A 23,188-nucleotide genomic window follows, 5' to 3' on the forward strand; every position below is an offset into this window, starting at 1 on the left:
CACACACAGAAAGAGAGAGAGACCGTTGAAAAACACAAGAAATGGCAGTAGGCCTGAGGCGCGGCTTGTCCCTCGGCAATGATACGGCGTCACCGTTTATCGTGAAATCGTCCGTATGGAGATGGATTATGGATCAAAGTGCTTCGCGCACACACGCACATGCTTAGACTCGAAGCTGAAATCGTCCGTTTCTTGCCGTCTCGAAGTGCTCACGAACACTCGGCATGCAAAATAGTGATACCTTTTCGGTAGTGCCTTTGTAGCCTGAACGGCCCCCGGCACACAACACCTGAACGGCATCGTCAGGTGAACGTGCCACTTCAATTGTAGAATTCCAGAATTCAGATCTAGCTAAAAGAAAATGTCACAGTTTCGCCCTAAGGGCGAAGCAATGAATGCGATAGCAACACAGCAATGTCATACGAAGTAAGGTGAGCGGCTTTGGTAGCAATATGAATTGTAGTAAACATGAGCTGATTAAGTAAGCAGGTGTGCTGCCGCGTAAGTAGACCGACATGAAGAGAGACTCGATGACCACGAGAAGGCGCGTGTGAAACGGTGGTGTTGATGAGAAGCGCTTCCCGTGGGCAGCGCGTGCGAAGGACCTGTAGCGCTGCACTGCCGATCCGGGCAGCATTGCATGTGTAGCGTGCGTTGGAAAATGTGGCCCGACTATTACTAACTGAATGAACAAGCGTGGTGTGAGCGCGCACAAACAAACATGAATAGATCACACTGAATGACTGCAGACAACGACTGCCAAAGCGCTGGCAGCAAGCGCATACGCCGCAGCGGCGAAGGTACGTGCGGTCTATCGCTTCAACGGAAACTGAGCGGCAAATGCACGGCGCATAAAGGTCAGAGCCGTGGGGAGATAAGAGACGGTGCGGGCGGAGCGACGAGCGCGGTTGTTGGCAGAGTAGAAGTGCGCCCCCCCCCCCCGCTCCCTCCGGCGCTGGCTTCCCGCTTCCTTGCTTGCGCGTGGGGGATGGAGTGCGTTCGCTCTCCGTGATAGCGCGCGTCCCCGCACGCTTCCGCTCGGGCATACGGCGCGCGGCGAAGATTTTATCTATAGGGAACCTCACGGCGACGCCGACGGCAGAAATCCGGTTGAAGTGTCCATATAATTGCTATCGCAATAAAATCAATCACAAATATAAAGTACGCGTCCAAATTTTCAGCCCAGGCCGGCCGCATCTGCAGTCTCTCCGGTTAACACGCGGAAACGTGGCCTCTCAGCTGCGGTGGCGCCGCAGCGCGGCGTCATGTGACATATGAAGCTCTCCCATAGAGTGACGGCGGAGTTTCGTGACCAGAAAAGTATTGACGGACTATGATCATACTGATGGCGTACGCAGAATATAAATTTTCTAGTCCTGTGATGTCCCCCTGGTTGGGCTCTGAGGTCGGTGTAGGGCATTCCTGCAGAATACAGTAAGATGTTACGGGGAGATTTACAGAAAAGGGGGTTTATTCACACTATGTACAAGAAGACTAAATGTTGGCCAACAACAACAAAGATGGCGAACCACAGTTTCACCTCTTCCTCGTCTTTTCGGCTCTATGCTTCAGCATCTTCTTTGTCTGCCGGACAACTGGCTCATAACACTACCCTCCGGCGGCGAAAGCACCGACTCGGTGCAGGTGAACGAAGGATACATGAACAAAAAAAAAACAAAAAACAAACAAAAAAACTAGCACACAAGGTATTAAGGGGTGTCCGGGGCACGATAGGGCTTGAGACGGACAACGTGTACAATGTCCTTGCGGAGAGGAGCAGAGGATGACGAAGGCAGCAGTGGAGCGATTTCATAAGTGACATCAGTCACTTGGCGGCACACGCGATATGGACCGGTGTACTGGAAGAGCAGTTTTTCGGATAAGCCAACGCGTCGTGCTGGGGACCACAGGAGAACGAGCGATCCAGGGACAAAGTGGGTGGTCCTGTGGTGGCTGTTGTAGCGAGACTGCTGGTGGATTTGGGACTCAGAAAATCGAGTGCGAGCAACTTGACGTGCATGGTCGGCACGCTGCAATGGTCTCTTGAGCATATTCAGTGGGTGGGCACCCAGAAGAAGGCACCAGGGTGTCCATAGGCAATGTAGGGTTGCGACCGTATAAGAGGAAGAACGGCGAATAGCCAGCGGTCTCATGCCTGGAAGTGTTGTACGCGAATGTCACAAACGGTAGTGCAACGTCCCAGTCGTGGTGGTCGGCAGACACATACATGGCCAACATGTCAGTAAGGGTGCGGTTCAGGCGTTCTGTCAAGCCATTCGTCTGTGGATGGTAGGCTGTAGTCAGTTTATGTTGCGTCGCGCAGGATCTTAGAATGTCATCGATCACCCTGGACAGGAACTGTCTCCCACGGTCAGTGAGCAGTTGCCGAGGAGCTCCGTGCTGGAGTATGACGTTATGCAGCAAGAAGTCTGCAACGTCGGTGGCACAGCTAGTGGGAAGTGCACGCGTAATGGCAAACCGCGTCGCATAATCTGTGGCAACGGCGATCCACTTGTTCCCAGAGGTGGATAGGGGAAACGGACCAAGTAAATCGAGACCGACGCGGTGAAAAGGCTCGTAAGGAATGTCCAGAGGCTGAAGATGTCCTGCAGGCGGCAGAGTCAACTTTTTTCGGCGCTGAAAAGGTCGCATGAGCCCACGTAACGGCGCACTGAGCGGGACATCCCAGGCCAATAGAAACGGCGGCGCGCGCGGTCGTATGTGCGTGACACGCCAAGATGTCCCGCCGTTGGTGCGTCGTGGAGCTGCTCCAGGACAGTGGAACGGAGGTGAGCCGGGATGACTAACAACAGGTCAGGACCGTCAGGGAGTAAACTGCGACGATATAACGTGTCGTTTTGGAGTACAAAGAGGCGGAGGGAAGGATCAGGAGCGTGGGAGTGCAATTTGTCGATGATCTTGCGTAGAGACTCGTCAAGGCGTTGTTCGGCAGCGATGTGGAAGAGTTGAGAGATGGAAAGAACACACGGGCTGGAGTCGCTCAGGGCAGCGTCTGGAGGATCTACTGGGTATCTGGAGAGGCAGTCGGCATCCTGGTGCAAGCGGCCAGACTTGTAAACGACGGTATACGAGTATTCTTGAAGTCGCAGTGCCCATCGACCAAGGCGACCAGTGGGATCTTTGAGAGAGGACAGCCAGCATAGAGCATGGTGGTCAGTAATAACGGTGAAGGGTCGGCCGTAGAGGTAAGGGCGAAACTTGGCGATGGCCCAAACTAGAGCGAGACACTCTCGCTCTGTGATAGAATAGTTTTGCTCAGCCGAGGAAAGAAGGCGACTGGCATAAGCAATAACGCAGTCCTGACCATGCTGACGTTGGGCTAGAACTGCGCCGATTCCATGGCCACTGGCGTCGGTACGGACTTCTGTGGGCGCAGATTCGTCGAAGTGAGCCAACACTGGTGGTGATGTCAGTATTCCTATCAGCTGTGAGAAGGCGGACGCTTGTGCAGGCCCCCAAGAAAAGGTCGCGTCTTTCTTAAGCAGGCAGGTGAGGGGCCGTGCTAGTGCTGCAAAATCTTTCACAAACCGCCGAAAATAAGAACACAGGCCGAAAAAGGAACGGACGTCCTGAGTAGAGCGAGGTGTCGGAAAGTTGGCAACGGCGCTAACTTTGGCAGGGTCAGGCCGTATACCTGTAGCATCGACAATATGGCCAAGTACTGTGATCTCGCGGCGACCGAAGCGGCATTTGGCAGAGTTAAGTTGAAGACCTGCATTGCGAAGGATGCGCAGAATAGCCGAGAGTCTACTTAGATGACTGGAGAACGTAGGCGAGAAAATGACTACGTCATCGAGATAGCACAGGCAAGTAGACCACTTTAAACCACGAAGAAGGGAGTCCATCATTCTTTCGAATGTTGCGGGGGCATTGCACAAGCCAAATGGCATAACTTTGAACTGGTAGAGCCCATCGGGTGTTATAAAGGCGGTCTTCTCCCTGTCTTTTTCGTCAACGGCGATTTGCCAATAGCCGGACCGAAGGTCTATAGAAGAAAAGTACTGTGCGCCATGCAAAGAGTCGAGGGCGTCGTCAATTCGTGGCAGAGGGTACACGTCCTTTTTAGTAATCTTGTTTAGGTGGCGATAGTCGACGCAGAACCGCCAGGTGTGTCTTTTTTTCTGACAAGCACCACAGGGGACGCCCAAGGACTCGTAGATGGTTCGATGATGTCCTTTGTAAGCATTTTCTCGACTTCGGTTTGAATTACGCGCCGTTCAGTCGCAGACACTCTGTAAGGACGCCTATGGATGGGACTGGCGTTGCCGGTGTCAATGCGATGAGTCACAACTTTTGTCTGGCTGAGATGGGGCGAAGCAAAATCGAAAACGTCGCTGTAAGCGGCTAGCAAACGACGAAGGTCGTCAGACTGAGCATCCGAAAGGTCGGGGGCGATCATGGCGTCAAAATGTGCATCAAATGAAGTACTAGTGTCAGGGCTTCCAGAAGACAGGGGCGCATCCATAGTAAGGGCCACAGGGTCGTGTGCGTCTAAAGGTGCTATATGTCCCAGCGTGATACCTTCGGGAAGAAACTGTGGAGTCCGTCCAAAGTTCAGAATAGGGATACATGCCCGGTTCGCAGAAACAGTCACAACAGAATGAGGGAGGGCTACCTGACTTGTTAAAAGAGCGTCTAGGGAAGGAGAGATGACGTAGTCGCCGTCACAAATGGCGGAATCAGAGGTCAGTGTGACATACGTCGCGGCGGCTGGTCGAAGGCGAACAAACTCGGCGACACATAAACGCGGCTGTGACTCGGTGGGGAGATCGGGTACAAAAGGAAGTTCCAACTGGAGAAGGCCAGAAGAGCAGTCGATGAGGGCAGAATGGGTACTCAGGAAGTCGTGGCCGAGGATGACTTCATGTGGACACTGCTGCAGAACGGCGAATAGAACTGAGGTCTGGTGACTGGCGAAGCTCACGCGTGCAGTGCACATCCCAACGACGCAAGATGTGCCGCCGTCGGCTACACGAACGACAGGTGACGCCGCGGACGTCAGAACCTTGCGGAGACGACGAGAAAGGCGAGCGCTCATAACCGATAATTGCGCCCCCGTGTCTATGAGCGCCGAAACACGCACGCCGTCCACTTCTATGTCCAAAAGGTTTTGTCGGGTGGTCAGGGTCAACAGAGGATTTCCGGGTCGGTTGGTCAATGCAGCATCACCTCCGGGAGCTGCACCGGTCAGTTTTCCGAAGAGGGACGGCGGGGGTATGGCGACGGTGAGCGACGGGCAATCGGTGAGCGAGAACGCCGGTTCTGTGGGGACGGCGAGCGGCGATCGTAGTGTGGAGTCGGAGCAGCAACATCACAGTGCGGCAGGTCATTGCGGGCATGAAAAGGCGAGAACCGGCTGTCTTCTGGGCGGTAAGCGTACGCGGGACGAGGAGACGAAATCTGACGATAGCGACAATGGCGGGAAATATGACCAACTCCATTGCAATTAAAGCATATGGGCTTGTCGTCATGTGTGCGCCACTGGTTTGGGTCGCGGTATCGGAGGTAGGTCGATTGTGGGCGGGGAGGTCGAAAGAAATTGCCGACCGTAGGGCTACTTACAGAACAGATCGGACGTATGCCTGCGTTCGCCAGCTCTTCGCGTACGACAGCTTGAATCAGAGATACTGCCGGGCGGGACTCGTCGTAAGAACGTATCGGGGGAACCGACGGAGACGCAGCCTCAATCTCACGCCGGACAAGACGCAGCAAGTTTTCGGTACCAGGCGGCTGGACGTCTTCACACGATGAGCTAGCGGCGGTATTAGGGAGCCGAATGAATTGTTGTGAGACACGACGGCTCTTTGCTTCTTCAAAGCGTCGGCACTCTCTTATAATGTCGTCGACCGTCGAGCAGTCCTTGTACACGAGTAAATTAAAGGCGTCGTCTGCGATGCCTTTAAGAATGTGGCTGACCTTGTCAGCTTCGAGCATCTTGTCATCGACCCGCCGACAGAGTGCTAATACATCTTGAATGTATACAACGTACGGTTCAGTCGATGTTTGGGCCCGGCACGAAAGTTCCTTCTTGGCGGCTCGCTGGCGGCCAAGTGGCTTCCCAAAGAGTTCCTGCAGTTTTTGCTTGCAAGTGTCCCAACTGGTCAATTCCTCCTCGTGTGTTCGGAACCAAACACGGGCCGTTCCCTCGAGGTAATAAATGATGTTCGCCAGCATTAGAGTCGGGTCCCAACGGTTGCTCTTGCTGGCGCATTCGTATTCGATTAGCCAGTCTTCAACGTCCTTGTTGTCAGTGCCCGAGAAGGCGCCAGGGTCCCGGAGTTGAGTCAAGAAAATCGGTGCTGTGGTAGCCGAAGCAGAAGCAGCGGGCCTCTCAGTCGACATGGTCGAAGGGCCCACGAGGTTTCCGCTTCGAAGTTCCGTGATGTGCTGAAGATGTACCCCGCACCTCCACCAAGATGTTACGGGGAGATTTACAGAAAAGGGGGTTTATTCACACTATGTACAAGAAGACTAAATGTTGGCCAACAACAACAAAGATGGCGAACCACAGTTTCACCTCTTCCTCGTCTTTTCGGCTCTATGCTTCAGCATCTTCTTTGTCTGCCGGACAACTGGCTCATAACAATATTGTCACGCGCTAAGGTAAGAAGAAGCAACAGTACCAGCAGCCAGACACGAAGAACGCCAGACACGAAGGAGTGGTTCTCCAGCTGGCGCGGGATCTTCGACTTTGTCGTCTTCTTCGCCGTTTTTGCTGGGCACGCAATTCTGACTGTTTGCTGGCTCAAAATACCAGGTTGCATTATTTCCCCTCCCAATGAAGCATCGACTCGATGCTCAAACACAAAACGTACACGGAAAGTACACAACTTGGGTAAGACAAAAAAAAAAAAAATAGAAACACGCTAGCACACATACGGACATGCACGCGAGGCAAAAAAAAATGTGTTCTGTGGTCGGTAACAAAAAAAGGAAAGATTGGTTCGCAGTTGTTTGGAGGACGCCGCGACTACAGCAAAAAAAAAAGTTTGTTTCCCCAGTACACTGTTTTAACATCACCGCGTACAATTCGGCTTTAGGCGGACGACATGTACAATCTCTGCACCTGGTAATCGGCGCTTGGGCGATGGCACGTCTCCATCTAGAATTACTTCATAGTTTACGTCTTTTACACGCCTTAGTACTGTGTATGGTCCGAAGTACTTGCTCATGAGTTTTTCGCTGAGGCCTTGCCGTCTAATGGGGGTCTGAACCCAAGCTCGGTCACCAGACTCATAGGTAACTTGTCGATGCCGAAGATTGTACCTTATTGTATCTGTACACTGCTGCTGTCTTATGTGCACACGGGCCAGAGGACGTGCTTCCTCGGCGCGTTGAATGTACACCTCGACCTCAGGAGCTAACTGGTCGAGCTGATCGATGTCTTAATTCATACGGAATCATGGCGTCTAGCATAGTTTGAACACCTCGACAATAAACGAGGCGAAATGGCGTGAATCGTGTAGTTTCCTGCGTGGCAGTGTTGGACGCAAACGTTACGTATGGCAGGATATCATCCCAGGTTTTGTACTGCACATACACGTACATAGAGATAGTGTCTGCCAGCGTTTTGTTTAGTCTTTCTGTCAAGCCGTTAGTCTGAGGGTGGTATGCAGTGGCCTTTCGATGACTCGTGTAACTCAACATGAAGATGTCGTCCAGAAGTTTCGCCGTAAATGCCGTCCCTCGGTCAGTGATGATGAATGACGGTGCGCCATGCCGAAGCACAATGTTATGCATAAAAAACTGGGCAACCTCAGATGCTGTCCCGCGTGGTAGTGCCTTCGTGTCAGCGTAACGCGTCAAGTAATCACTTGCGACAATGATCAACTTATTGCCGGAAGAAGACAAGGGAAATGGTCCAAGAAGGTCCATTCCAATTTCATCTAATGGCGTACGAGGAGGGTCGATGGGTTGTAGAACGCCTGCAGGCTTGAAGAATGGTGACTTGCGGCGCTGGCATTCACGGCAACCTTTCACGTAGCGTTTGACGCAAGCAGCCAGTCTAGGCCAGTAGTACAGTTGTGGTACCCTGTCCAGAGTCCTTGAGTAGCCCAAGTGGCCAGATGTCGGCTCGTCGTGGCAGGCTAATAAGATGTGTCGCGAAGCGCTTTAGGCACTACTAGAAGATGTGGTTTGTCGCCGGCACCTGTGTTTCTTTTGTATAAGATGCCCCTCGTAAGCAAAATGACGAGAACCGTTGCGAAATAGGGCCAGGAATGGACTCGATGTCGCCTTCTAAGTGATCGATTATGGGCCTTAACTCAGCGTCCGATTGCTGTTTAGCGAGCAGATCCGGCCCGCTGAGGGCTCCCAGGAAGGCGCTGTCGTCTTACTCGTCAGGATGCTGAGATCGTGGGCAGCGACCTGGCCACGACACTGGCACGCGGTGGTAACGTGACAGCGTCGTCAATGACACGATCAGATCGATGTGCTTGTGATAGCGTGTCAGCATCTTCATGTTTTCTGCCTGACTTGCACACGATGGTGATGTTAAATTCCTGGAGTCGCAGACTCCAACGTGCAAATCGTCCAGAAGGGTCTCGGAGGTTGGCCAACCAGCACAAAGCGTGATAATCGGTTACAGCTTTAAATGGCCGCCCGTAGAGATACGGCCTAAACTTTGTAGTAACCCAAATGACCGTGAGGCACGCCTTCTCTGTGGTGGAATAATTGGACTCGGCTCGTGACAGAGTGTGGCTCGCGTAGGCTATAACTCGTTCAGTACCGTCTTGCCTTTTCACCAGGATAGCTCCGAGACCGATATTGCTGGCATCAGTGCATACTTATGTGTCAGCGTCCTCATCGAAATGACCGAGCACGGGAGGAGAAGACAATCGACGTTGTAGCTCTGCAATGGCGGTCTGTTCTTCATCAGTCCAGAGGAATTCCGCGTCGTCACGCGTAAGGCGAAATAACGGCTCTGCAATCTTCGAAAAATTTTCAATGAAGCGTCGATAATATGCGTACAAGCGCAAAAATTGTCGGACGCCTTTCTTATTCGTTGGAGCTGGAAAAGCAGCTATGGCGGCAGCCGTCTCGGGATCAGGCCGAACACCTGCGGCGCTCACGACGTGACCAAAGAACTTCAGTTCCTCGTAGCCGAAAAGGCATTTCCCTGGCTTGAGTGTAAAGTCAGCCGATCGAATGGCTTCGAATACATTCCGAAGGCGACGAAGGTGCTCGTCAAAAGTTTTCGAAAGGACAACGACATCATCGAGATAGACGAGGCAGCTTTTCCATTTGAGGTCAGCGAGAACGGTATCCATCACGCGCTGGAATGTGGCTGGAGCGAAGCAGAGACCGAAAGAGAGTACTGTAAATTCGTAAAGGCCGTCCGGAGTTACAAAAGCAGTTTTATCACGGTCCCGCTCATCTACTTCAATTTGCCAGTAGCCACTTTTGAGATCGATAGAGGAGAAGTACTACGCGCGCCTCAGCCTGTCCAGAGAATCGTCGATACGAGGCAACGGGTACACGTCTTTCTTTGTGACATTGTTTAGCTTCCGGTAGTCAACACAAAACAGAAGCGTGCCATCTTTCTTTTTAACAAGAACGACTGACGATGACCAGGGACTGCATGAAGGCTGTATTACGCCGTCTTGAAGCATTTCCTTCATTTGCGTTTGAATCGCATGACGTTCGGTCGGGGAAACACGATAAGGCTGTTGCCGTATAGGGTGCGCGTCGTCATAGGGGATGATACGGTGTTTCGTAATTGAGGTTTGACGTATCTTCGACGACCGTGCAAAGCAGGAGTGGAACTCTAGCAACAGCTCCCGCAGGGGTAATTTGTTCTCTTCAGAAATTTGTTCTGCGTCATATGTCGACGTGGCGTAGTGGAGCTTCAGCAGTGCCGATTGCCTTGGAAACAAAACACTCAGTGACATCGGCGATCGGGTCAGCGTAGGCAATGACAGTACCGGGGAAAAGGTGCCAGTGTTCGTAGCTGAAGTTCGTGACAACAACCTCACAGTGGCCATCATGGAGGTCAATAAGGCTTCTTGCTACGCAAACACCTTGAGAAAGCAGGTGAGAGTGAATGCTTTCTGCGACCGATTCACCGCGTTAGAGGCCGTCACATGCCACTTGAACCACGACACTGGCACGCGGTGGTAACGTGACAGCGTCGTCAATGACACGAACAGATCGATGGTGGATGGTGTTGGTCGTCGATGCGGCGCTTTCTGTCGAGAAAGTGACGAGGCGTTGTCGAATGTCGATGATAGCTCTGTGCTCCCTGAGGAAGTCCATGCCGATCATTAGGTCTCGAGAACACTGAGGGAGAATGCTCAAGCTGGCAACAAACGTAGAGCCACGAATAACGTTCATAGTTACGTTCATAGTTACGTTATTCGTGCCGTGCACATGCCGAGTGGTTTGACGATGTGCGCGCCAGCTGTACGAACTGGTGTTCGATTCCAAGGCGTCGTCACTTTTATCAAAAGGGTCGCCAGTTTTTCGCTGATTATTGAATAATCCGCTCCAATGTCCACTAAAGCAGTCACTTGGCTACCGTTGAGCAGTACAGGAATGTCCAACGAAATTCTTCTTCCGGAATCAGCAGGTACTGTCGTAGGCTGACTTCCAACAATATTTTACTGCCGTCACGTAAAAAAACGCACATTACTATCACTATCTGTCCAGATACATGACTTCACTAGGTGTCAGCGCAATACAGGGGGCACTAACGCACAAACTACAAAGTTTTCTAATGAAATGTACTTCTATTATTTTCTGCGTCAGCTGTGAGCTGTGTCTAGCTAAAACTTCCGTATCTTCAAAGAGGGGCACGCAACTGGCGCAGCCGCAATCCCGGTGATGGATGCCCAAGTGGCCTTGTACAGAGTTACGAACGTTGTTGTTACTGGTTACGAACTTACCAATACTGGTTACCAATACCAATACTGGTTACCAATACTGGTTACGAACTTGTTGCCTACAAATTGTTTTTCTTGACGCGTTTCCCCCCCCCCCTTTTTTTCTTTCTTTTGTTTGTTTGTTCACCCTCTTCTTGCTGCTCTAATACTCTTTATGTACCCACTAATGATAGGAGGTCCCCTAGCAGTTTCTTACTTTAGGACCTCCTGATGCTGTATATAATATAAAATTTTTAGACTGCCATGACGCTGCAGTTAAATTGACCCAGTCAATATCGGGGAGTTTAATGTCACCGCGAAGAATGTATTCGGCACGAGGAAAGCGTGAAAACACTTCCAGTAACACAGAGTGCAGCTCGTCGAGGAAAGAGGGATCGGATTCAGGTGGGCGGTAAATGGCTACTAATATGAGTGTGCTGGAGGCAACGGACAGTTTAACGCAAATAATTTCGTGGTTACAGTTAAACGTGAGTAGATAAGAAGGCAAGTTAGATTTTATGAATAGCAGGACACCACCACCTCTGCGCCCTCTCCTGTCAAGCCTATGAGTCCTAAAAAGTGATTTATCATGGAAAAGTTCATCGTCAGCTATTTGCGGAGTAAGTCATGATTCGGTTATCACGGCTATGTCAGTGCTGCTGTCCTTGAGGAAATCTTCAACAACGCCTTTTTAGGCAGATAGCTTCGGGCATTTGTTAGCATGCAAGACATGCCGTGATAACGCAGTGATTTGGCCTGGGTGGGCGTTGACAAGGAAGGCAGAGAGCGTACTGGTGCAAGAACAGGTCGTAATAGCTATGCCTTCAATTCAGTGACTGAGTCAGTGTCGACATTATAGATAAACTGCTTATTATCGATAAGGAGCTTATCAAACCGGATTTTGAAGGGAAACTTCCTCTGTTGAGCATACAAGTAAAGCTTCTTTCTCGCCTGCAGCTACGCGCAGAGTAGTCTTCCAGTATTGAAAACGAGAAACCCTTAAGTTTCGATCCTGCAACAATAATTTTTTATTTATCTTTAAAATGCGCCAGCTTAACAATTATGGGACGATTTTTACCGCTGTACAAGCGGCCAAGCCTATGCGCTCTTTCAATAGCGTCGGGTTCGAGCGGAACATCAAGTTTTCCTTGCAAAAATAAAGTATATGCGATTCGGACTGAGCCCATATTTCACCTTTCGCGTCTTCTACCCCCAAAAACACCAGGTTGCATCGACGGAGGCGGTTCTCGGCGTCGACATATTTTTTCGTTAGTGATTTAATTTCACATCAAAGTTTCGAAATGGCGTTATTAGTCTCAGAGTGAGAAGCAGGTTCTCGCTCCCTGTTAACCTCGACTATTTTCTCCATCACATCAATGCGGCAAGAAAGGCGGCTAACAATATTCTCTATATTAGACTGAGCTGAACGAATGAGGCTGAGCTCAGTCAACATAGTATTTTGACTCGTTTCCAGACGTGACAGTGTATTAGCAATAGACTCAAGCGTAGGTCCGGTGTTAGGTTCAATGTCTCCCGATAGCATCAACAGTAGGGAGGAAACATATGCATTCATACAAAACGCACACACTGGTTGATACAAAAATCGACGGTATGAACCAAGCAGGTCAGGGGTGCACGCCGCCGCCACTACAAAAGGGTCACTAGAATGGTAGCTACAGGTGTGCGGTAAATAAGTAACCTGCGTTAGAAAGGGCGTATTCGTGATCATGGTCGAAGCGGCGGTGTGCCCGAACTGGCACTGCAACTTCACGGGCTTTTATTGCGATAGCAATTATATGGACATTTCAACCGTATTTCTGCCGTCGGCGTCGCCGTGAGGTTCCGTATAGATAAAATCTTCGCCGCGGGCCGTATGCCCGAGCGGAAGCGTACGGAGACGCGCGCTATCACGGAGAGCGAACGCACTCAATCTCCCACGCGCAAGCAAGGAAGCGGGAAGCCAGCGCCGGTGGGAGCGGGGGAGGGGGGGGGGGAGGGCGCACTTCTACTCTGCCAACAACCGCGCTCGTCGCTCGCCCGCACCGTCTCTTATCTCCACACGGCTCCGACCTTTCTATGCGCTGTGCATTCGCCGCTCAGTTTCCGTTGAAGCGATAGACCGCACGCACCTTCGCCTAAAGCTTTATTTATTCACATTCGTACGTTCACTATAATATGAGTGAGCTGTAACGCCATGCAAAGTGAATGTAGAAATCATTTATTGAAGTACAATACAAAAAATGTCACAGTTTCGCCGTAAGGGCGAAGCAATGAATGCGATAGCAACACATAAATGTCATACGAAGTAAGGTGAGCGGCTTTGGTAGCAATATGAATTGTAGTAAACATGAGCTGACTAAGTAAGCAGGTGTGCTGCGGTGTAAGTAGACCGACATGAAGAGAGACTCGATGACCACGAGAAGGCGCGTGTGAAACGGTGGTGTTGATGAGAAGCGCTTCCCGTGGGCAGCGCGTGCGAAGGGACACACCTGTAGCGCTGCACTGCCGATCCGGGCAGCATTGCATGTGTAGCGTGCGTTGGAAAATGTCACCCGACTATTACTGAATGAACGAGCGTGGTGTGAGCGCGCACAAACAAACACGAATAGATCACACTGAATGACTGCAGACAACGACTGTCAAAACGCTGGCAGCAAGCGCATACGCCGCAGCGGCCGAAGGTACGTGCGGTCTATCGCTTCAACGGAAACTGAGCGGCGAATGCACGGCGCATAAAGGTCAGAGCCGTGTGGAGATAAGAAACTGTGCGGGCGAGCGAACGACGAGCGCGGTTGTTGGCAGAGAAGTGCGCCCCCCCCCCCCCCGCGCTCCCACCGGCGCTGGCTTCCCGCTTCCTTGCTTGCGCGTGGGTGATTGAGTGCGTTCGCTCTCCGTGATAGCGCGCGTCCCCACACGCTTCCGCTCGGGCATACGGCGCGCGGCGAACATTTTATCTATAGGGAACCTCACGGCGACGGCGACGACGACGGCGACGGCAGAAATCCGGTTGAAGTGTCCATATAATTGCTATCGCAATAAAATCATACGAAAGATCCACAAAGTTGCCGCACGTACCTTTCGTTTTTTTTAAATGCGAATGCATTTCTTAGTCGGGGCATGTCAGGCGTCTGTCGGTGTCCGCGCGCCGGCAGGTGTTATCTCTCCGCTCTCACTCCCTCTCCCATAGCAACAGCTGCGGGCGCGCGCTTATCCTCGCCCCTAGCAACCGGAGCAGCTGGTGCGGGCGGAGTCGCGGAGAGTGAGTGGAGAGGAGGAGTGCGCTAAGGCGTGTGAGGGCGCTCGCATCGCGGGAACTCGGCGGAGCTCCCGCGTGAGTGGAGAGAGTGTAGGAGAGGGTAGGTGCAGTGCTTCGCCGCTCCTTCTCTCGCCGTTCGCTCTCTCTCCTCCCTGCGCCCCACTCTCCCGTTCGCTCGCTCGCACGTAGATATAAATGGCGTAAAGCGCGCACCTCACTCTCGACCGTTCGCTGGCTGGGCTCCTCTCAAGGCGATGGCAGAAGTCGGTAAAGGCGAATGTCTGACGGCTACGGTACCCCTAGCAAGAAGTGTAATACAATCCAACCCGAGCATTACACCTCGCGCTGGAGGTGACGTCACTCACTACTTTGCTACTACTTTGCTCGAAGCGGCAAGCACGGCGAATACTGCGGCGTTAATCTCGTTGCTAACGTGTATGGGAACCTCATATCGCATGCCGTTGCCACCTCGCCCGTTCGAGACACGTCTCCGTACAAAGACTTCTACACCCTTGCCTACAACGGAGACGGAGTCTTTGTGGTGACCGTGTACCTCGCGCCCAACCTCGCTCGTGACGCCGTTGCCGCGCAACTGGACGCGGCTATGGAAAGTGTGTGTGTGCGCTCCAAAGTATCTGACCCCGTCGTCTTTGTTGGTGACTTTAACGTGGACGTGAGAATGAAGAGCGGCTAGTGGTTGGTGGAGTACATGCGGACAAAGTACTCTATGCAGTGTGCCTCCGCCGAGTCCGACAAGTGTCCGACTACCATTCACGGAAGTTGCATTGATCTCGCCTTCACCCGAAACTGTGACGTGCGCATGCTTCTCAAAGACCCTTTGACTGTACACTTTAGCGACCACAAGGCTGTTATTATGGCCGTCAGGTACAATGACAACACAAACAGGTGCTGATGAATGTGTAAATAAATGGTTACGGTACAAATCCTCGTCTCGTCATTAATTTACGCCATTAAAATTACTACGCCGTGTACTCTCGGCGCAAGAAATGCTTTCGCATTTCCTCACGATTCTCTTCGGGGAGGTGGGGGCAATTTTTTTCGTGTTTTTTCTCTTGAGCGCACGCGCAATACTGGCGATCATGCCATCATGCGCCAGGCCAAAAAAAAAAGGGATAAAAGAAAGAAAGCAATGAAGTTCCATTACAACACAACAGATCGTTGGCCTCGTTTTAATGACGTGCTAATGATGCACGCTCAGAAAATGCACTGAACTGGATGTCATGGGCGACATTTTCATGACTACACTAATTAGCACAAATGAAGACCAGGACGTAAACTGTACGTTCACTTGTTGTATTTAAAGACACGGAAGACCATCTTCGAAGTGTTATTGGACCAGCGCACGATGCGCAATTGGTGGGAGTCGTGAGACATCGTTCGAACAGCAGCAGGCAACGAACGGTACCATCCTTTGCCAATTAAGGCTTCTTTACTTCTCCCCTCGGTGGCATCGGGTGCCACACCATAGGACGCACAAAAAAACCAAAGGGACTGCTGCGCACACCACAGACTGCGAGCGAGTACCAGTAGCGCGAGTCTGCCAACACTGGCCACATGAACAAAATGAAATGAAATTAGTTAGTTTGTTAGTGGTTGTTTGTTTGTTTTCAGATAAAAACAACCTAACACGGGAAATAGCAGAAGCGTTCCATATCAAAAAGTGTGCTGACAAATGCATGTCAACCATCGGTTGCAATTACTGACAAAGAATTTGCATTTTTGAATACTGGTTGGACCTTTTTAATCTGTTTTTAATATGTTTCTTTTTATACTGACGACTCTTGTTGCACATGCTCGGTGCAGAGAGCTGGGGTATTTATGTCCTGTATCTTTCCGAAAATAAACAGTTGTGAGTAAGCGCTCGTATCTCCCCCTTCACTGTGTCCTTGTCCAGTATTGTTTCTGCAATTTGTTCAAACGGCGCTGGATTTTCTTCGGTGCTCTTCGTGCGATTGTCAGGTCTTCGTGCGCCTGTATCTCCTTTCAGCTCTTCGTCGAAGTGCAGTTAGCCTCTCCAGTTCTACGTCAAATTGGGAATGGTTCGCTGTCAACGCACGAAGCTTCTTTCATTGCCTCTGTGATGATATCCTCCAGGCTATGGCCAAGGTCTTCTCTGCATGGATCTTCCACGTCTAGCTTAAATTTAGTCCAATCGATAGGTTGTACTGCATTCGACGAGGAGGAATTGTTTAGCCCCTGATCTTCAAGTAAGTAGAAATATGGTCACTTCCATGCGTTTCTATGTCTGAAAACCACTGTACTTGCGAGCTGAAGCATCGTGATACCAAAGTCAAATTCAGGCAACTGCTATACTTGAGGCCTGTAGGATTGTAGGATTGCCATCTATGAGAATCACACACAGCTCGTGATCAGCGACGAATGACACCAGATTCCTGTCTCTAGCATTGATTGCCGAGCTACTCCAGAGTAAGTGATGTGCGTTGAAATCGCCTGTTATAATCCAAGGACCACTGGTATGTAGCAATACGTCTTGCAGTCTATCGCATTCAAATCGTCCTGGCGGCGATAAGTAGACACCAATGAGTGTGAATGACACGTTTCTTTCTTACACGTAGGCAGACATACTGATTGTCATCATGTGGTTGTGCTGCATGGTGGGCATATGTAAAATCCGTGCGGATGTAAACGACAATTTTGCTGCACTCCTCGCACGTCGACAACAGAAATGGCTCGTACCCGGACAGTTTGATGGGAGTAAGTACGTTGGGCTCACAAATAACGATTTTGGGAATCCGATTTGTGAAAATATATTGACAGAAGGATGAGATGCGAGACCTCAAGCCTCTGGCGTTCCACTGTAAAATCTGACTTGTCTGACCTCAGTGCGAAATGACAGTATTGGACGAGCCATGGTGTCTAGTCAAGGCTTGCAAGTACTGGATTTAGAGCATCCAGTACTCAAACAAGATATACTCAAACAATGTTCTGCAAAGCAGGCACTCCGTCTACAAGGTTCATCGCTCTCGTAATGCAGAGGCTACAGGCACTCAGCAAAGTGAAGCGTACAGCGCATACATTCATAACAATCACGCACACAACGTTACACCCTATCAGGAAAGGCTCATACCCCCGTAAGCAAGCAAACATGCAATGGCTGAACATGAATGAAGAAACGAATGAAAGAAAGAACGAAAGAAAAGAAGAACGAACGAAAGAACAAAGAACAAAAACAAAGAAATAAAGATCGAAAGAAAGAAAGAACGAAAGGACCTTTAGATAGCTAGCATGTGTCGTTGGTCGACCTACAGCGCCATAATCAATCAATCAATCACTCAATCATATTTATTTCCTTTGAAAAGGAGGAGTACGGGACTAAAAGCTAGAACAGCTTGACGAGGTCCCGACCTCTTACATGTTGGCGAAACAGCAGGATGACGGTCGGTCATACATAAGAATTGCAAAGTGGACAAGCATTAGAGAGTGACGAGTAATAAAAAAATAAAAGTAACAGAACGGCAAACAATCACACAAGCCAGAAATGCCAGTGCAATCAGTCAACGATATGAACAGCAGCAGTCAACTAGAACAGGAAGAAAATGGAAGGCATATACTAGTCCTTCAAATAAATAAGCTGGCAAAAACGTTTGATAAGACAGTTTCGGTTACAGGAAGGATCAAAATCTTGTAGCTTTAATATTGCTAGCCGTCTTCTGTGGCAGTCGGAAAAGAATTGCACCATTACTGAGCGGGAGTGCCTAGCTCTCATGTGGGCTGTCACGAAATTCCGTCCGTACCTATATGGACGGCCGTTCGTGGTCATAACAGAACATCATGCGCTCTGCTGGCTCTCAGCACTTAAAAATCCCCACAGGAAGTCTCGTCCGTTGGGCATTACGTTTACAGGAGTACACGTTCTCGGTAGTGTACAAATCTGGCAAGTTACACAATGACGCCGACTGCCTCTCCGGCCACCCATTTGAACCATCCGACTCCACTGAAACAGACCCTGACACCTATGGCCGGCGAACAACGTACACGACACATATGGCCGGCGAACAACGTAGAGATCCATCGTTGCTCTCTCTTATTGACCGTCTGCAATCCGGCACCATCGACTCTTCAGCCAACATGTTCTTGCTTCAGGATAACGTTCTTTACCGCCGCAACATGCACGCCGACGGCGCAGAACTCATGCTCGTTGTCTCGCATCATCTGCGCAGGGATGTCCTCGTCCAGTTTCATGACGCTCCCACTTCCGGGCACTTAGACGTCTCCAGAACTTATGATCGCCTACGACGACATTTTTTTCTGGAAAGGCCTTTATCGGTCCGTTCGCTGCTGCGCAACATATTGGGCCCTGTGTCAGCGTCGCAAGAAACCTGCGATTCAACCTGCTTGTCTCCTTGAGCCAATTGACCTTCCAACCGCCGTTTTATCCAGTGGGCCTGGACTGGCTCGGTCCCTTTCCAATTTCCTCGAAAGGCAACAAATGGATTGCAGTCGCTACCGATTATACCACTCGATATGCAATTACTCGAGCGTTGCCAACCAGCTGCGCCGCAGACGTAGCCGATTTCCTACTGTACGACGTACGTCATCCTGCAACATGGTGCTTCACGTCACCTACTCACAGATCGCGGTCACTGCTTCCTGTCTCGTGTGGTTGACGACCTACTTCGATCATGTGCTACTCATCACAACTTCACCACCTCATATCACCCTCAAACCAATGGACTCACCGAACGCCTAAACCGTACACTGACCGACATGTTTTCCGTGTACGTTTCCGATGACCACCACCATTGGGACGTTGCGCTTCCGTTCGTCACATTTGCATACAACTCATCACGTCATGAAACTGCCGGCTACTCACCCTTCTATCTTCTCGTTGGGCGCCATCCCTTACTACCCTTTGACACCTTGCTCCCTTCTGATCCCGCCTCCACGTCCACGACTTCCTATGCGCAAGATGACATCACGCGTGCGCGCGTCTCGCGCACAGTATCCCGCGCTCGGCTCTCGTTATCGCAGACCTCACAAAAGTCCATTTACGATCGTCGACACCGGGATACTCTCCACCGGGCCCTCTCGTCCTTCTCTGGCTGCCATCTCGTCGTGTCGGCCTCTGTGAAAAGGTAATGTCCTACCGCACCCTACCGCCCCTACAGCCCTACCGCGTGCTGCGCCAGGTGACTTCTGTCACCTATGAGATATCTCCCATGGCGTCCACCTCGTCGGCTGTCGCACCACGATGTGACATCGTACATGTTTCCCGCCTCAAGCCTTACAACTGTGATAGCCCATTTTGACCACAACAGCACCGCGACGGTGCTTCACTGGACGGGGATAATGTCACGAGCCATGGCGAAGAAAAAGACGTTGTAGTGGGGCTGGGCCAGAGGCTCTCCTGTCGGACTGAAAACCTGCTGGAACCTGTGCGCTCTGTGCAGTCTTGACTAGACAAGCGCTAGCCGTTTACTGTTAAGTAAATACTCCCCGTAATAATATGTTTAGCAGTGAAGATAGTCTGTAAGACAAAGATTGTTCGTCATAGGAAGTTCTAGGGGTGGGTATGAACCATATCTCTTTTATCTGGTCTGACGAACACTTGTATTGACGCGTAGTCTTTCCAGGTGAATTGCATCATCAATACAAAATTTAACCAAACCTTTATAATGCAACATCAACCTGTAATTGTAAAAATAAAACACTGGAAGAATTTCATATTTATAAAGAAGAGGTTCTGTGGAGTAAGTATAATGTACATCAACTATGTAACGCACGGCTATTTTCTGCAGCAAATGTAGCTTGTGCAAATTTGTCGCTCGCGCCAGTTGTGCCCCACCCCAGCATGCACTAGTGCATGATGGATACCACCAGAGCGTTATATAGCATTACCTTCACCTTAGTAGGGATGAGGTGTCGCATACGTGGAATGACACCAATGGCAAATGACAATTTGGATTGGAGGTAATCAACATGCCGCTCCAAGTAAGGTGCTTTGAAAAAAGAACTCCAAGGAGATTAACAGAATCTACCATCTCTAACTGCCGACAGTCCAGACACAAATTCATATTAGTTGTCAACGTTTTACCTCTAGGCATGTACAAGCAGAAGTAGTAGTTAATTGATTAGTAAATGTAGAGAGGTCGGCCGGAAAATGGAGTATCTGGCATGTACAAATTACTTTCGTCTTCTTAGAGTTGATTTTTAAACAGTTCATCGTGGCCCAGCGTTCTAAATCAGACAGCGTTTTGTTAGCCTTTATTTCTATATCTGATTCCAAGTTGCCTGTAATAAAAATGGTAGTGTCATCAGCATACGAAACAAATGTAGCGTTATCTGTGCAGTCTATAATATCATTTATGTCAATAAAAAATAAAAGTGGCCCCAAAATGCTGCCTTGCAGCACACCAGTGATAACTGACTTCCTTCCTTGAAGATTTCGCGTTACTAGTATATACGAACAGTGACCTGTTGGAAAGAAGCGAGTGGGTGGTTCCGCGCACACCGTACTTTTCTAATTTCTTGAGAAGGATAGAATGATTAATTAAATCAAAGGTCTTAGAGAAATCTATGTATATGACTAGTGCCATATGTTTACGGCTGAACGCTTCTATAATCATTTCTTTTTTACTCAAAAGGGGTGTTTTCGTAGAACGATGCTTTCTAAAACCATGTTGGAATTCTTCAAGCAACTTGTCACGGTTAAAAAAATTATAGTAATCGCACATGCTATACTTTATCAATACCTTTAAAAATACTGGAATTATTGATGCAGCTCGATATTTATTTAGTCAAGTTTTATCACCGCGCTTAAAGACGGGAACAACGCGAGTAGTTTACATTTACTTGGGAAAGGTACCTGTAGACAATATTATGATTTAAATATTATGTTGTAAATATTATGTTGTAAACTTAACAATCCGGCTCGTTATGCCTTGCAAGAAGTCTGACCCCTCTGATCGTATAACTTAATGCATTACCACGTGTGCAGCAGGCTTTCGGCTTCACTTCGTTACGCAGTTTATAGCGACCTGTTTTTAGGCCTCTTTTTAGTCACATTTCATCTACCATTTGTAAATGAGTTGATCATTTCACACATAACACACAGACGATTGATCACCATAAGTCATAGCTCGCCCTTGTGCCATTAAACACCGCGCATCAAGCTTGTGGCAGTGTTTAATGTCCCATTTCTTCTTTAGCTGCGATGCGAAATTTGGACAGCATTTCTGGTGCCGACATCACAACTTTTATGCAACTATCACTTGCATTTTCATTGCGAAATTTCCCGTAAACTTTATTTTACTGGAGCGCAACATTTAACAAAAGCCTATAAACAAATTCCTGCTGTGCTGGCGCATTATAAAAAAAAAAAACGCAAATGAGTTCCCTGTCACAATTCGCGTTTTCGTACTGCCGGACTTTCGGGCACCTTTACGCTACTGTCCGTGATCGAAACGTAAAGTCAAGTGTCAATCTGTTTACAGTCAGCCACCAGTGGTGGCGTTATTTTGCGATGCAGTCAAGCGCATTCGGAGGCTGCAGTGAACCTTGTAAAAATCTGAAAAAAAAAATTTCGGGACTTACACGAGAAAATACAGCGTCCCATCGTCAAGTCTGACAATATAGGTAGTTACACAGGTGTTAAATGCTAGAAAGGCGTTTTTAAGCTACTACGTGCACGAAACGCATTTTCTTCGTCGTTCCTTGATGTGTTGATGTCCGCTTTGACGAAGGGATGCGCAAGCACTGTTAACGGAGTTCCAACGCTTCATTTATGTGCTGTGGCGTGAGACGTGTTCTTGTTCATTGAGATGCGAACATCTGTTTTCTTCGCAGGTTTCAAGGATGATCAGATAGTCGTGCACTACATGAACGCCACATCACCGCTCACAACTGCGGTCGATGGCAGGGTCACCTTTCTGAAGTTGCCGACCGGCCAGGCTGAAACTTCTGCTTCGGACGCGCGCGCTGCCCCGGCTATTTACTCCCATTTAGCTTGTCTTCTGCTCTGCGTTTTTTACATGTTCCAGGACTTCTAGCGTACAATGACTACGCGAAGGTTGTTCGACTTTTAACCTCCAGCACTCACAGGGCACGCGGAATGGTCTCGAAGTAGGTAATCGCTAGATATCACAGCGGACGGACTATATCCCGATTTCTATAGGATATTCGTATGGAATTTCGTGCCTAAGCCTGCATGCAAATGCTTACGTTGTAACTATTAGAGTGAGTCCATGCGCATTGCGTGCTAGTAATTACCGGGAAGCATGCCTGGTGATCAGTCAGGCTATATTACTTACTCTTTGTAATAAAATGCTTGTCTGTAATATGCTGCAGAAAAGAAATTAAAATGTGCTTTTTCTTAATGGCTTTTGTTCACCTTCGTAGAAATGGTGCCAAACAACACGACACATAGTAAAAGACGGGACAGGTGCCCCTCTTTATTTTCTGGATGCAGTGCAATTCTTATATATCCGTTCCCCGCCAGCGTGCTGAGCTCATCACATGACATTAGAAACAATTAGGGAAATGTCATTAGGGAAATGTCAACGGCGGCGCCCGTAGAACCTTCTGGAAACGGCGGCAGCACGCTCGCGCACCTTGAACACGTCGCCGCGCCACATCGCTATGGGTCCAACTATGCTTTCGCCTTCACATTCTTAGAAAGTTCTAAGCATCCCCCGTAATTTTTTGTAGAATTTTGTATACATCTCTTTAAACTCTTTTCTTCCTCACACCGTCTACCTTGTACCGCTCCCTGTGCATCTGCTACATGGCGTGCCAACTGGTGTGAAAATATGCAAATGCAAGTATCGAAACTACGCGGTGCGCATGTCACATCGTGTGTTTCCTGGCGCGCTAGGGTGCGCTTATAGGGTGTTTTCCCGCTGAAAGCTAGCAAGCGTTGGCGTAGCGTAGTGGTAGAGTTCGAACGCGCGGGCCCGCGTTCGATCTCGCCGGGAACTGCGTATTAAGGCAAAAGCGTTATGTGTCTCGTTTTGAGGCGACCTTGAAAAAGTGGAGCCAAAGATCAGACAAAAATCGTAAAAATATGTACAAA

General features: G+C 49.6%; 1 protein-coding gene across 1 annotated transcript in view; it reads left to right on the forward strand.

Annotated features, from left to right (window-relative positions):
* The window catches only part of LOC119462586 (protein 5NUC), a 581,486-nt gene extending 558,999 nt beyond the window's left edge, over positions 1–22,487 (forward strand). The window contains exon 9 of the mRNA XM_037723919.2: positions 21,964–22,487. Coding sequence (XP_037579847.1) covers positions 21,964–22,166 — 203 coding nt within the window. The 3' untranslated portion in view covers positions 22,167–22,487. The remainder of the gene's footprint in view (positions 1–21,963) is intronic.
* Positions 22,488–23,188: the final 701 nt, after the last annotated feature.

The sequence above is a fragment of the Dermacentor silvarum genome, chromosome 8, assembly GCF_013339745.2.
Source record: "Dermacentor silvarum isolate Dsil-2018 chromosome 8, BIME_Dsil_1.4, whole genome shotgun sequence".
In the NCBI taxonomy this organism is placed as follows: domain Eukaryota; kingdom Metazoa; phylum Arthropoda; class Arachnida; order Ixodida; family Ixodidae; genus Dermacentor; species Dermacentor silvarum.